Source organism: Rhagoletis pomonella, unplaced genomic scaffold, assembly GCF_013731165.1.
Source record: "Rhagoletis pomonella isolate Grant_MI unplaced genomic scaffold, Rhpom_1.0 Rhpom_scaffold_01604, whole genome shotgun sequence".
In the NCBI taxonomy this organism is placed as follows: domain Eukaryota; kingdom Metazoa; phylum Arthropoda; class Insecta; order Diptera; family Tephritidae; genus Rhagoletis; species Rhagoletis pomonella.
The window spans coordinates 27,746-41,615 of record NW_023460158.1 but is presented as its reverse complement, the minus strand read 5'-3'; the positions used below and the strand labels follow the sequence as shown (position 1 = coordinate 41,615).

General features: G+C 42.4%; 2 protein-coding genes across 2 annotated transcripts; one reads left to right on the top strand and one right to left on the bottom strand.

The window, feature by feature from the left end:
- Positions 1 to 1,131: 1,131 nt before the first annotated feature.
- LOC118752529 (rho GTPase-activating protein 20-like) lies at positions 1,132 to 1,571 on the bottom strand (the record flags this gene model as incomplete). The annotated part of the gene is made up of 1 exon (XM_036487436.1): positions 1,132 to 1,571. A coding segment is annotated over exon 1 (440 nt), but the record flags the coding sequence as incomplete, so codon positions are not given.
- A 1,792-nt stretch (positions 1,572 to 3,363) lies between these two features.
- On the top strand, positions 3,364 to 7,934 carry LOC118752528 (uncharacterized protein K02A2.6-like). The gene is made up of 4 exons (XM_036487435.1): positions 3,364 to 3,501; positions 5,446 to 6,330; positions 7,009 to 7,275; positions 7,323 to 7,934. The coding sequence occupies exons 1-4, from the start codon at positions 3,364 to 3,366 to the stop codon at positions 7,932 to 7,934; spliced, it is 1,902 nt and encodes a 633-aa protein (XP_036343328.1).
- Positions 7,935 to 13,870: the final 5,936 nt, after the last annotated feature.

The window sequence follows — 13,870 nt, the reverse complement described above, 5'->3', positions numbered from 1 at the left end:
AATTGCTTATTTTGAACTTTAACCTTTGATAATTTTTGCAAAAAAAAAGAGGTATACCGTTATACTCAGTTCAATCATCTCTATCGACTCCATTTTTTTTTTTTTTTTGAGATTTGGAGCCCAACTGCATTTGTTCCCGGACACCTGAAGCATTATGGACCCCGCCTATAGACGCCGCCCGCTTACTTGGCCTCAGGCTCGTCGAGTCAGAGGACGAATCAGCTGTTTCTCAAATTCTGGGCACGAAATGTGGTTTTTTGCGTTCCCGTACTTCTGGATTATGTTCTATTTTTGAGAGCAAACTTTTCGCTTATTCTCTAATTAAGGGATCCGGTCCGGATTGTTAGGGAAAGAACCTCAGGTGTTATTGTAAATACTTATGGGTGTAATTCAATGTAATTTATAAGTTAATAAAAGTTGGATTAAAGTGATTTATATACAAGATAAACTAAAATAAAAGTGAGCAAACTATTATGTAGTGTTATGTGCATGCACTTTTTGATAAGGAAATCAAGTGGAACGACTTAAGAATTTCTAACAACAAATAACTTATAAACAATTGTATTGTTTATATTTTTTAGTCATACATGTTTTAGAGGATACCTCCCTTAACATCCTGACGAAGTTTAATTTGTTAAATCCACCTGGTTTTCTTAAAACAAAAGGTGCGGCTTAATACTAAAGTCCACCCATCTTGTCTCCTTTAATTTATAGTAAATCAAACATTTGTCTGTTTATACATATCGTCGTTTAAAGTACAAAACCGCGTATCGTCATTCTGCAAAACCGCGTAACTGACATTGGCTGCCAAAAATTGGATTTGCTCACACAAGCTCTTGGCTCAATCCTTATCCATTAGTCCTGAAATATACTAGCCAGAAATGCGATTGTTTTATAAAAAATAGAACAATTTTGAAATGTCGGTGTTTTTACGCTCTAGAAAATAATTTCTACAACTTCACATACGCGGTTTTGCATTTTGCTGATACGCGGTTTTGCATTTTGTTGATAAGCGGTTTTGCATTTTGTTGATACGCGGTTTTGCACTTTAAACGACGATATGTGTTTTTATTTGTTTACACCGAACGACGTAGGGCGCTCTGCTAGTTATAGAGATAATAGACTACTCACCTATGCAAACGATCCGTTTGTTCTGATTCGTCTTCCAGTTCAATTATGTCAAACAATTCCTTCTCACCAGTCCTCCCAAATATTCCATTAGGAATTTTTCGCAAAAATTTTTTTAGAACACTGGCAATAGTATAAACTGAATAGTTGTCTACATTTACTAATCGTCCTGATTGCAAGAAGTGAATAAGTTTTTTCATAGCACCTTGATGGCCAGGCGCCCGGAATACGTCTCGCTTATTTGGCGATTCTTTATTAAGCTTAAGTATAAGGACTAGTAATGGTCCGGGAATGTTTTCGTTGTTTTTGCAAACTTCCTCCAATGGTACACCAAATTTGACTTTCTCCAGTCGATATGTATAATCTGGTGCCGAAGTACCGGGATGTCCGCATGATGTGACAACATTGCTAATGTCTGCTGCACGACGCGCCCAACTGGACATCTTCACTGCTTGTTTTTAAATGTTTTAAACGAATGTCGTGTAAAGATAGAAGTTTCGACGCGAAACACGATTTTTTAAACAGAACTATTTAAGAAAATTCTTCTAGTTCTAATTTTTCGGTATATTATTCATTCAAAGCCTGTGTGGCAGCTGCTATACGTTCCTACCCGCCATAACAAGCCCTTCAAATGTTTACACTTTTTCCCCTCAAAAGATGTACGTTCCACCTTCCACACTTATTTAAACTCTACTATAAAAGCAGTTTTCGTAGATTTCCCTTTTTAATAGCTTTCACTTTAACTGTTCGTTTTTTACTTTTTCTTTGTAAACTTTTTGTATAGGTAAATATACATATATACAAACACACTAACTCCACAGTCGTTATATCCAATACCCCTTACCAATAGTATGTGGCCAACTTCCCGGAATTGTCTTTGCGAAAACTGAACAGAAAGCCTTAGTTTTAAGAAAACTATATCGATAAAACTGCATAAACAATTCGGAAATTTATTTTCTACACTAAATTTTCGTTTCTCCTGGGCTTCATGATGCCACTCCTGCGTAGAAAATAATGCTTTTTCCACAGCACCGTTTTCATCTTACTTTTTCTAACCACGCACACATTTTCTTGAAACCTTAGAAAAAATTCGGGGCAACCACTAAACTTTTATGTGGATTTCATGATTAAAATTCCAATTATATACACAATTTTCACTCAATTTAAATTAATTTAATTTAATCCCCACAATTTTTTAAGTTTTCCGTGCTCCATTCCGTCACTTAACTCTGTTGTTGTCGCTCCTCCTCTGTGTACACGAGAAATGAAAATGGAAGTTTCAGGGATGTAACTCACAGTACTTGTTAGCAGTGTTGCCGCCGCTCAAAGAACTTTCTAACCAAGATTAGACGAAAAGGTTACCAAATGTAAGGAAAAATAACAAAATTTTTTATTAGATTAACAATACAGGTCATCACAAATTCTTTTAAATGGTACTGTGGCATGAACCAAAAAGACAAGATCACGACAGCAGAAGAGTGGCCCGTTATAATCGCACTTATGAAAAAAGTAGGGCGATTTTGACATAAGCCGTTTGTTTACATTTGTTCGTTGTTTACAATTTGATGGTGGCTTTTTACTGCAATTTTCTTAATTTTCGCTTGTGACAACGTGTGCACACATAAGGTAAAGAATAATTTAACACAACGACATGATTTATAAAAGAATTTGCATAATAAAAATGATTATTCATGGGTTCACCAATTACGCGGTTTTCTTTTTTGTTCTCTTCGTTGTTTACTTCTTCCAACAAAGATGGCGTCGAGATTTCAACAGCTAGAAAATAACTTTTTTCTTTCTTTCGGGAAGGCGTGATCTTGTGTCTTTCGTTCATGGTACTGTGGCGAATACTGCGGCAAGACAAAGCGAACAACGAGAAATAGGCAGAATGTTCGAGGAATGACGTAGAATGTTCCACAGAGAGAAACGTCAAGTTGGATGAACACTGCGAACAGCAAGAGAAAGGGAATGAGCGATAAACTTCAGAATGTTCTAGAGTTGCCATAAGTGCCAGCGCAGGTATATAAGGGCGCCGCCACAGCGAGGTGAGTGGACAAATACGACTTCCAAGGTAAACCCGACGATACATCCGCAAAGGATGAGGCTGCATGTTCGTCGAAGGATGTGCAGCAGACATCCGGGAAGGTTGAAGAACAGCAAACAGTTATGGACATGAACACGTTATTGGCTGCCATGTCACAGATGATGCAAGCACAGGATACACGCATGTCAGAGATGTCAGCACAGCTGTCAACTCAGATGCAAACACAATCGTCAGATGTTTCATCGCAGATACAAGCGCTGGAGATACGTATATCAGCAGCGGTATCAGCACAGATGTCATCCCAACTGGAAGCACAGGATGCAAAGATTGTACAAATACAGGAAAAAATCGAAGAGAGACAGGACAAAGTCGAGGCTAAGATGGGCGAGTTAGAAGGTCGACTCCGAGACTTGCAGTTGAATCGTCCAGCTACTTCGACGAGCGCACCCAAGGTAAAAACCCCATCCTTTGACGGCACGATTCCTTTCCAGGTCTTTAAGCTCCAGCTCGAAAAAAACGGCTGCAGCAAATCATTGGAGCATGGAGGATAAATCCGCTGCACTATTCGTTGTATTGAAAGGACCTGCGGCAGAAATCTTGCAGACTATTCCCGACTGTGAAAGGAACAGTTACGATGCGTTAATGGGTGCAGTGGAAAGACGTTATGGTAGCGAGCACCGGAAGCAGATTTACCAGATGGAAATGGAGAATCGCTGCCAGAAATCCAACGAGACTTTACAGGAATTCGCCTCTGAGGTTGAAAGGTTGGCTCATTTGGCAATTGGAGACGCATCTGGTGAGCACCTCGAAAGAGTAAAAATCCAGAGGTTTATCAACGGAATGCGGGACGTGTATACCAAGCGAGAGACGTACGCGAATCCCAAGCCAACATTTGCTGAAACTGTCTCGTATGCTCAGACGCGTGAAACGGCGGCGCTCCTAAGTAGACCAGCCTACAAAGCACATCGCGTGGAAGTAGAGACACCGGACGAGACAAAGGAAATGCTGAAGAAGCGAATCCAACTGCTGGGTGAGAAAAAGCATGGCTCTGGCAAATGTTTTAAATGTGGAAAGCCAGGCCACTTCGCCCGCGATTGCAGCGCAAGCTCCAGTGCGCTCAACAATTCAGCAGGACGCAAACGCAGGACTGAAGGAGACGAATCCAATCGAATTGTAAATCAACGTGGCAGCACTTGGGTAACCTTTTTGACTTTCAATTCATTCCATTGCTTTTGCTGCTAATAGCTACCACGCGGGTTTACAAGTCGTTCCATTAGACAAATTAATCTTAAGGAATCTGCTGTAACTTGAATTGCATTTATTGAATAAACTGTTCCGTAAATTAACATTTGGCGACGAGAACATGGACGAAAAAACCCTTGCGTCAGTTCTGAGTCAATTTCAAGGGGCAAACCAAGCATTACTGGCGAAAGTGCTTGAGCAAAATGTACAATCGCTTCAACGTGTACTTGAAAGTGACACACATACGAGCAATACGCCTGTGTTCAGGCAGTTTAATAAAAGTATCGAAAAATGGCCTACCTACATCCAGCAAATGGAGCAGCACTTCGTGGCGAATGGAGTTGTAAACGAAACTCTTAAACGGGCAAGTTTTCTGTCGTGCATAGGCACGGAGACCTTTGAGCTTCTGCAGAAATTATGCGATAACGTAATAGAAGGGAAGTCTTACAGTGAGCTATTGGCAAAACTATCTACACATTTTGTCGAGAAACAGCACGTGCTCGCCGCGCGTTTCAAATTTTTTTCCATCAGAATGAAATCAAACCAGTGTTATGCGGACTGGGTGGCAGAACTCCGGGGAGCAGCTAAGGAGTGTATTTTTCAGTGCTCGAAAGAAAATTGCAACGAATCATTCATCGATAACAGCATACGGGATATGATAGTGATGCACACCCCACATGATAAGGTCCGTAGCACAGCGCTTCAAAAAACAAATCCGACCTTAGATGAAGTGCTACAAATTGCAACTATATACGAGTCGACGGTAAAGACTTGCAGCGAGATTCGTGGAGAAAACCTCAAGGCAACCGACACAGTTTATAAGGTTCAGGCAAAAAGAAACTGCGAATACCCTTGATGTGAACGAAGCATCGTTCGAATCAATTGGATTGCTCGAAACCATAAATTCAGTAGATAGTGAGGACAAGCCTACAAAAGTATTTGTCAAACTCAACGTAAACAAGCAAAGCCTAAAGTTTCAGGTGGATACAGGCGCTTCGTGTTCTCTAATCGGGTTATCCACATATGTTCAGTTGGGAAGACCACCGTACTCGCCTACTCAGAAAGATTTGAAGGCGTACGGAGGAAGCATAATACAACTGAGAGGCGTTATCCAGGTTGATGTTACTCACGGAGGAACTACCAAGAGGCTTCCAGTACTTTTAGTAGAGAGTGATAAAGCGACAAATATTATGGGACTCGATTGGTTTCAAGCGTTAAATTTTAGTTTAGTTATACCCACCGAAGAGTGTTATGCTAATAATTCTTACATTACTGGTCGGGCATCAGAAACAAGTTTGATCGTTGAGCTGCAGCAACTCGCTCGCGAATATCAAAAGATTTTTTCAGCGGATTTGGGTCCTTGCACGACGTTTAAAGCTGAAATTAAGCTCAAGCCAGATGCTCGGCCGAAATTCTATAAACCATACAACCTACCGTTTGCACAATACGATGAAGTCCGCGATGAAATAGAGCGGCTGGTTAAGGCAAAGGTCTTAACAGCAATTAAAGCAAGTGAGTGGGCCGCGCCGATAGTCGTGGTCAAGAAACCGAAGGGAGGTGTGCGTATTTGTGCTGACTTCAAGGTAACGGTAAATCCTCAAATTGAAATAGATAGATATCCAATACCCAGGATAGAAGAACTCTTCCACAAACTGCAAAACGGTAAATTCTTTACAAAAATCGACTTAAGTGAAGCTTATCTTCAAGTGGAGGTATCAGAAGAAGCCAAAAAGTTTTTGGTAATCAACACCCCATTTGGACTATACCAATACCAACGTATGCCTTTTGGTATAGCTAGTGCACCGGGGCTGTTTCAGCGCCTCATGGAGAATGTGATAGCCGGGATCCCACATAGTGCCGTGTATCTGGACGACATTATTGTGTCGGGTCGAACCAACGAGGAGCATATGGACAACGTTAGAACCGTTTTTCAACGATTATTGAACCACGGGCTAAAGTGCAAGTTAGCAAAGTGCAGTTTTGCAAAAGATCGAGTTGAGTATGTGGGACATATCATCGATGCTAATGGGATACTACCGTCCGAAAAGAAAATTGAAGCGATCAAACTTATGCCCCGACCGCAAAATATTCACGAACTAGAAGCATTTATTGGAAAGATAAATTATTATAACAAGTTTGTGGGAAACTTCGCAAGTATTGCCGCCCCGTTAAACATCTTGAGAAGGAAACACAACCACTTTAAATGGTCTTCGAGCCAAGAAACCGCTTTTCAATCTCTGAAACTGGCAATCATCAAAAATACGCAGCTAGTCCATTACGATGACCGTCAACCCATAATACTGGCTGTAGTTTGAGGCATTGGTGCTGTGATATCACATCGCTATTCCGATGGTTCGGAAAAACCAATTGCACATGCGTCTAAAACCCTCAACACCAGTCAATTGCGATACTCCCAAGTAGAGAAGGAAGCATTAGCCTTTATATATGGGGTAACTAAATTTCATCAATATCTTTACGGAAGAAAGTTTGAACTCCTCACGGACCATCAAGCGTTAACGACATTATTTCATCCATGTAAAAGACTGCCAGTGATGACGCTACATCGCCTTCAACGTTGGGCGATTTTACTACAGGCCTACGAATATACAATACGTTACAGAAAGTCTAACGAAAATGCCAACGCGGATGCGCTTTCCAGATTGCCAGCGGGAAACGATCCGGAGTTCGATGAGGAGGAAAGTAGCTGGGAAAATATCGATACCGCTTATCAGATCACAGTAGAAGGGTTTCCGCTGAATGCTGAAATCGTCAAGGAGTATACGAAGAAAGATGAAACACTTAAACGCATTTGCAAAATTATGTTAGAGACGGTTGGCCCGTCAACATTTCGAATTCTGAAGGTAAACTCCTACCATATATTAATCGCAAGTTTTCGTTATCCTTACAGAGTGATGTACTACTCCTTCACACTGAGCATACAAGAGTAGTAATCCCAAGCGCCTTACGGAATAAGGTACTGGCAATGCTGCATGAGGGTCATTGGGGAAAAAGTCGAATGAAGGCAAGGCGTTACGTATGGTTCCCTGGCATCGACAAGGACATAGAACGTATTCACGACAATTGCGCTATTTGCCAGACAAATGGGAGGCAACCCAAACGGGAATTTTCGACCTGGCCCGAACCTATGACACCGTGGGAAAGAGTCCATGTGGATTTTGCGGGACCATTTTTTAATCGAATGTGGCTGCTTCTGGTGGATGCTTATTCAAAATTCCCGTACATCGTGGAACTTGCATCCACATCATCAATATCAACAATCGCAGCACTACAACGTATTTTCTCAATTGAGGGACTGCCTTGCACTATCGTCTCGGACAATGGACCCCAATTCACGGCACACGAATTTGAAAGTTTCTGCAAGCTGAATAATATCCAGCACCTCACCACTCCTCCGTTCCATCCAGCATCCAACGGCCTTGCAGAGAAATGTGCGAACATTCAAAGAAGCGTTCAGCAAAATAATGAAAGAGGAACAACAAGTGGAGCGAGCGCTCTATAAATATCTCACGACATATCGAACGACCCCGAATCCCTTGACGGGTAAATCACCGGCTGAGCTGTTGCATGGACGACAGCCACGAACCGTACTGTCGACCTTGTTCCCCGTAGTCAATGAGAAAATATGTAACCCAAAACCAACGAAATTCAAAAGTGGAGAACAAGTCTTTGCGCGAAATTATTCTGGTGCCCGACGATGGGTCGAGGCCAAAGTACTGAAGTGTGAGGGAAATAAGCTATATGTCTTGCAGACCCCTACTGGTTGGATCCGCCGGCATCAAAACCAGCTGAGAGGTAACAAACTAAATGAGTCGTCAGAACAAGTCGATGTTGACATTGATTTGGAACCTGCAGACTCCTTATCGAGAAAAAATAGTACACAAGTGCCTCGCGATGAACCACCTCATCACTCAACTACGCAGACGCCGCCTAATAACGAGCAGACATATCGTCAGTTACCGAAAACCAGTACCAATTCACCATTAACGCCGCTCAGACGTTCGCAAAGGATAAGAAAGAAACCTGTTAAATTAAATCTTTAAAAAATATATATTAATTTTGTAATATATACAGAAAATTAAGCCCAGAGGAATGTAAGAAGTGTAAAACCTTCTGGCAACCCTATTTAGGAACTTCCATTGTAAATCAACGTGGCAGCAATTGGGTAACCTTTTTGACTTTCAATTCATTCCATTGCTTTTGCTGCTAATAGCTACCACGCGGGTTTACAAGTCGTTCCATTAGACAAATTAATCTTAAGGAATCTGCTGTAACTTGAATTGCATTTATTGAATAAACTGTTCCGTAAATTAACAGTGAGGACACCCAAGTTGTAGGAGAGGTAACATGCAAAGTCGCAATAGGGAATGTGACGGTGTTACACAAGTTCATAGTCGCAGCGATTACGGATGAAGTCATCCTTGGATTAGACTTCTTGCTTGATCAAGGTATGCAGATCAACATGAAGAACAGGGCTATGACGTATAACAATATGGAAGTGCCCCTTCGGTTTGGGTATGATGGTCCATACAGCAGCAAGCGAGTGATCCTAGAGGAAAGCGAGCAGATTCCCCCGAAGTCAGAAGTAGTTGTGTGGGCAAAGATTGATGGAGATTGTGGGACGAACAAATTGTGGGTTGTTGAAGCAACACAAAATTCTACACCGGACGTACTTATTGGTAAAACCTTGGCTAGGACGCAAAAGGATGGACGCATCCCAGTTCGAGTGCTCAATGAGTTCAAATCACCAGTCAAACTCCGAAGAGGAACTGTACTGGGGCAATGTCGAGAGGTAGAGGCAATCTTCAACTGCGAAAAGTTACCTGAAAGCGATTCCATTGGCGAGAATGACATTGCGGAAGACATTAATGCATGGACGGAAGAGTTGGAAGAAAAATACCAGCACAAGGCTAAGGAACTTCTCCGAAGATACTGCAACATATTCGACAAGGATGGCGACAAACCAGGCAGGACTAACGTTGTGAAACATCGCATTGATACTGGCGATGCAAGGCCAATCCGACAAGCTCCTCGGAGTGTTCCACTTGCCAAACGTGAAACTGTTAGCCAAATAATAAAAGAAATGAGCGAGAGTGGTGTGATTGAACCATCAGCGAGTCCATGGAGTTCGCCGGTAGTACTTGTGAAGAAGAAGGATGGTCAAATGCAGTTCTGCGTAGATTACCGGAAACTAAACGATGTGACGAAAAAGGACAGCTATCCTCTTCCCAGGATCGATGACACTCTGGACTCGTTGACTGGAACAAAGTGGTTCTCAACACTCGACCTTAAGAGCGGTTATTGGCAAGTGGAGGTAAGTGACGAGGATAAGGAGAAGACAGCTTTCAGCATAGGAGACGGTCTATGGCAATTCACGGTGATGCCCTTTGGATTATGCAACGCTCCTGCCACTTTTGAACGACTTATGGACCATGTGCTCAAAGGACTGCATTGGAAAACATGTTTGGTGTATCTAGACGACATTATCGTATTGGGTAAAAGCTTTGAGGAACACCTGAACAATTTGGAGGAAGTTTTCCAGAGGATAGCTGGCGCTGGTCTGAAGCTAAGTCCTAAGAAGTGCTCACTGTTCAGGAAGGAGGTAAACTATTTAGGGCACAAGGTGACAACGGAGGGCATCTGTACTGCGAAGGAAAAGATAGAAGCAGTAAAGGATTGGCCAAGACCTAGGAACCTGCACGAACTACGAAGTTTTCTTGGCTATGCACCTACTACCGCCGATTTGTTCCGAATTTCGCCAGCGTTGCTAATAGCCTCCACGAGCTCACTAGGAAAAATAGATCCTTCGAGTGGAACAAGGAGCAGCAGGAGGCTTTCCAGACTCTGAAGGAACGACTATGTACTGCACCTATGCTAGCGTATCCCGTTCCAGGTGCAACGTTTATTTTGGATACGGATGCTAGTGGTTATGCCATAGGAGGCGTACTGTCGCAGGTAATTGATGGGCAGGAGAAGGTAGTTGCCTACTATAGCCGGTCGATTGGAAAACCAGAGAGGAACTACTGCGTAACTCGGAGAGAACTACTGGCGTTGGTGGACTGCGTCAAACATTTCCACAAGTACCTCTATGGGCAACGTTTCCGAGTTCGAACGGACAATGCAGCGCTGAAGTGGCTACTACAGTTTAAGAATCCAGAAGGACAGCTAGCTCGGTGGATTGAGAGACTGCAAAGTTATGACTTCGCTATTGAGCACCGAAAGGGAAGTGTCCACCGTAATGCTGATGCCATGTCCCGCCGACGTTGTAGCCTGGAATGTAAACACTGCTCAAAAGTTGAGGGAAAAGAGGACATTATAGACGTCCGTCTAACGACAATAACACCAGCGGAAGAGTGGAAGGAAGAACAGCTACGAAAGTCCGCAGGAAGATCTAGATCTGGAGCTTTTGATGCATGGACTGGAGGTGGATAGGAGGCCAACTAAGAAGCAAATGGCAGCGGAAAGCCCCATCGCAAAGGCGTACTGGGCACAATGGAACAGCTTAAAATTAATATCTGGCTGTTTGCATAGGGTATGGGAAAGCGAAGATGGCCAGTGCTCCCTTAACCTGATAGTAGTTCCAAGGGTAAGAATTCCGGATGTACTCAAGGAATTCCACAATGGTCCTAGTGGAGGGCACCTGGGAATCACGAAGACCATGGAGAAGGTTAAGCAGAGGTTCTATTGGGTTGGTTGTCGGAAATCGGTCGCAGAGTGGATTGTTAACTGCGCGGAGTGTATTGCAGCTAAGGGGTCGAAATCCAGAAGTCATGGCCAGATGAAGCAATATAACTCAGGTGCACCTTTCGAGCGGATTGCCATGGATGTAGCCGGTCCATTTCCTATGGGCGCACAGGGAAACAAATACGTCCTTGTGGTTATGGACTACTTTAGCAAATGGCCGGAGGTATACCCGATTCCAAACCAGGAAGCAAAAACAGTAGCGGGGGTATTCACCTACAATTGGGTTGCGAGATACGGTGTACCTATAGAGCTGCACTCTGACCAGGGAAGAAATTTTGAGTCTGCGGTGTTCCAAGAGATGTGCCAGATACTGGGTATCCGGAAAACTCGAACGACGGCTCTTCATCCCCAATCAGACGGCATGGTGGAACGGTTCAACCGAACCCTGGAAGAGCATTTGCGGAAGGTCGTGGACAAGAATCAAAAAGATTGGGATGTCCGCATACCCTTGTTCCTGATGGGATACCGGTCAGCAGTGCATGAAACAACGGGTAAAACTCCTGCAAGGGTAATATTCGGCAGTGAGCTCCGTTTGCCTAGTGATCTGAAGTTTGGGGTGACTGGTGATGCTAGAAGGATTGGAAAAGAGACGTCAAACATCCTGGAAGAGGAGCTGAGAGAGATACATGCTCTTGTGAGACAGCGCACACAAATTATGAGTGACAAGATGAAAGCCAGGTATGATAAGGCGATGAATTCCGAGGGTTTCCAGGAAGAAGATTTGGTGTTGCTGTACAATCCACAACGAAAGAAAGGTTTGTCCCCAAAACTTCAATGCAACTGGGAAGGTCCGTATAAGGTCGTAAAACGGCTAAATGGCGTAGTGTATCGGATCCAGACTGTTGGGAGACCAAGAAACAAGATGAAGGTGGTCCACTTGGAAAGGCTTGCAGCGTTTGGAACCGCAAGTGTGTCTGATCGGGACGATCAGACTTAGGTGGAGGGCAGTGTGGCGAATACTGCGGCAACACAAAGCGAACAACAAGAAATAGGCAGAATGTTCGAGGAATAACGTAGAATGTTCCACAAAGAGAAACGTCAAGTTGGATGAACACTGCGAACAGCGAGAGAAAGAGAATGAGCGATAAACTTCAGAATGTTCTAGAGCTGCCATAAGTGCTAGCGCAGGTATATAAGGGCGCCGCCACAGCGAGGTGAGTTAGTTACAAGACAGCAAGCTACAAGTAAAGTGAGCAGAGAAGCGAGTTGCGAATTAGCAAGATATAAGTTTAATTGTGTTACCAAGTTTAGTTAAGCGCTGTTATTGCTTTAACAAGTATTGTAAAGTGTTTTTACTGTATTAGCGAGTATTGTAAGTTGTTTTTTGTACTATAAAGTTAATTGTAATACAATTTGGTCATCGATTGCATTTATTTAACAATCCAGCGATACGAACCGAGAGATTTGGGATATCCGGACGAGGTTTCAAGGATAATCGTAACAGTACGTTTGTAACCCAAAGCAAATCAATTTTTATTTGCATTTTTGAAAAGTAAATCCTTTTAAGGCTGTAAATACATATTTTAGAAAATCAGTCTTCCCGTATTAGATACATTTGTATGAATGTTAATATCTTCGGTAACATTACCAGTCTCTAAATGACTTTTTTAAATAAGTACATAGGTACACAGTTTCCAACTTCTTTGTAAGAATCAATAAAATACCTAATCAGCGTGATCAACCACATTGTATATATTTTAAGATTAAGATTAAACAATTAAAAATTGGACTTATTGGACTATATCGTCGCTCAGCGCGAAATACCTCGTATACGCCAAACGTAGTACCGCTTATACGATGGTAAATAAATTTTACAAAAGCGCAAAAAGCCGATTTTTTCAAAACTGTGGAATGGTATTTTTACTGAACCTACTTGCTATAAGAGTAATGGAGAAAATAATGACCAAATCCCTTTTTTATTATACATACATGTGGTGGTATTGGATTCTGCATATACGAGGTATTTATATATGTACTATTTCAGTCTTCTTTCATATGATACCAAATTTGTTTAATTTGGACAGGCCGTTTATTTATTATCCGGAAAGGACTTTTATTTTGGAATAATATTCGCAACAACCCTGCTATCTAAGTATATATTCATTTGAAATAGTTATTATAAAACAAATACATACATATGTAAGTAATATTTATACATTCATGCCAAATATTTTCACTTGGTTTCACTGCTGGGGCTCCCACTGCTGCTGCTACTCTCCTCAACCTCGACAGGTGTAAAGCCCAAAATACAATAACGCAGTGGCAGTGGCAGCGGCAGTTTTTCGAAATCAGCTGTTTTTTAGAAAGTGTGGTGTCCAATGAAGCGACTCACAATACAGCAGTGGCAGCTAGCAGTACTGCTCAGTTTAGCCCAAATTCTAAATTCACTGCCACTGCCTTCATCGCAGCAAACTTCGCATGCTGAATTTGACATAAATGAAACGCAGCCAACATCTGTTGATGTCACTGAAGCCTAAAAGGCAACAACAAAAATGTAAACAAACAAAAGGGAATGTCAAAAAAAGCAGTCACTGACAACGCCGTATTGTGTTTGCTGCGGCATTGACTGCCAATATTAGCACTAACAGCTGATTTTAAAAACTGTCACTGCCACTGCCACTGCGCTATTGTGTTTTGGCCTTAACTGCCAGCGTTGCCGTTTGGTCCAATAGGACCAAAATTGGTAGCTTCATT

Coding starts and splice junctions, on each gene's coding strand:
- LOC118752528 (XM_036487435.1), top strand. CDS start 3,364: ATGTCAGCACAGCTGTCAACTCAGATGCAAACACAATCGTCAGATGTT. Junction 3,502..5,445: donor AAGCACAGGATGCAAAGATT/GTACAAATACAG, acceptor ACATATGTTCAG/TTGGGAAGACCACCGTACTC. Junction 6,331..7,008: donor ACGAGGAGCATATGGACAAC/GTTAGAACCGTT, acceptor ATTTTACTACAG/GCCTACGAATATACAATACG.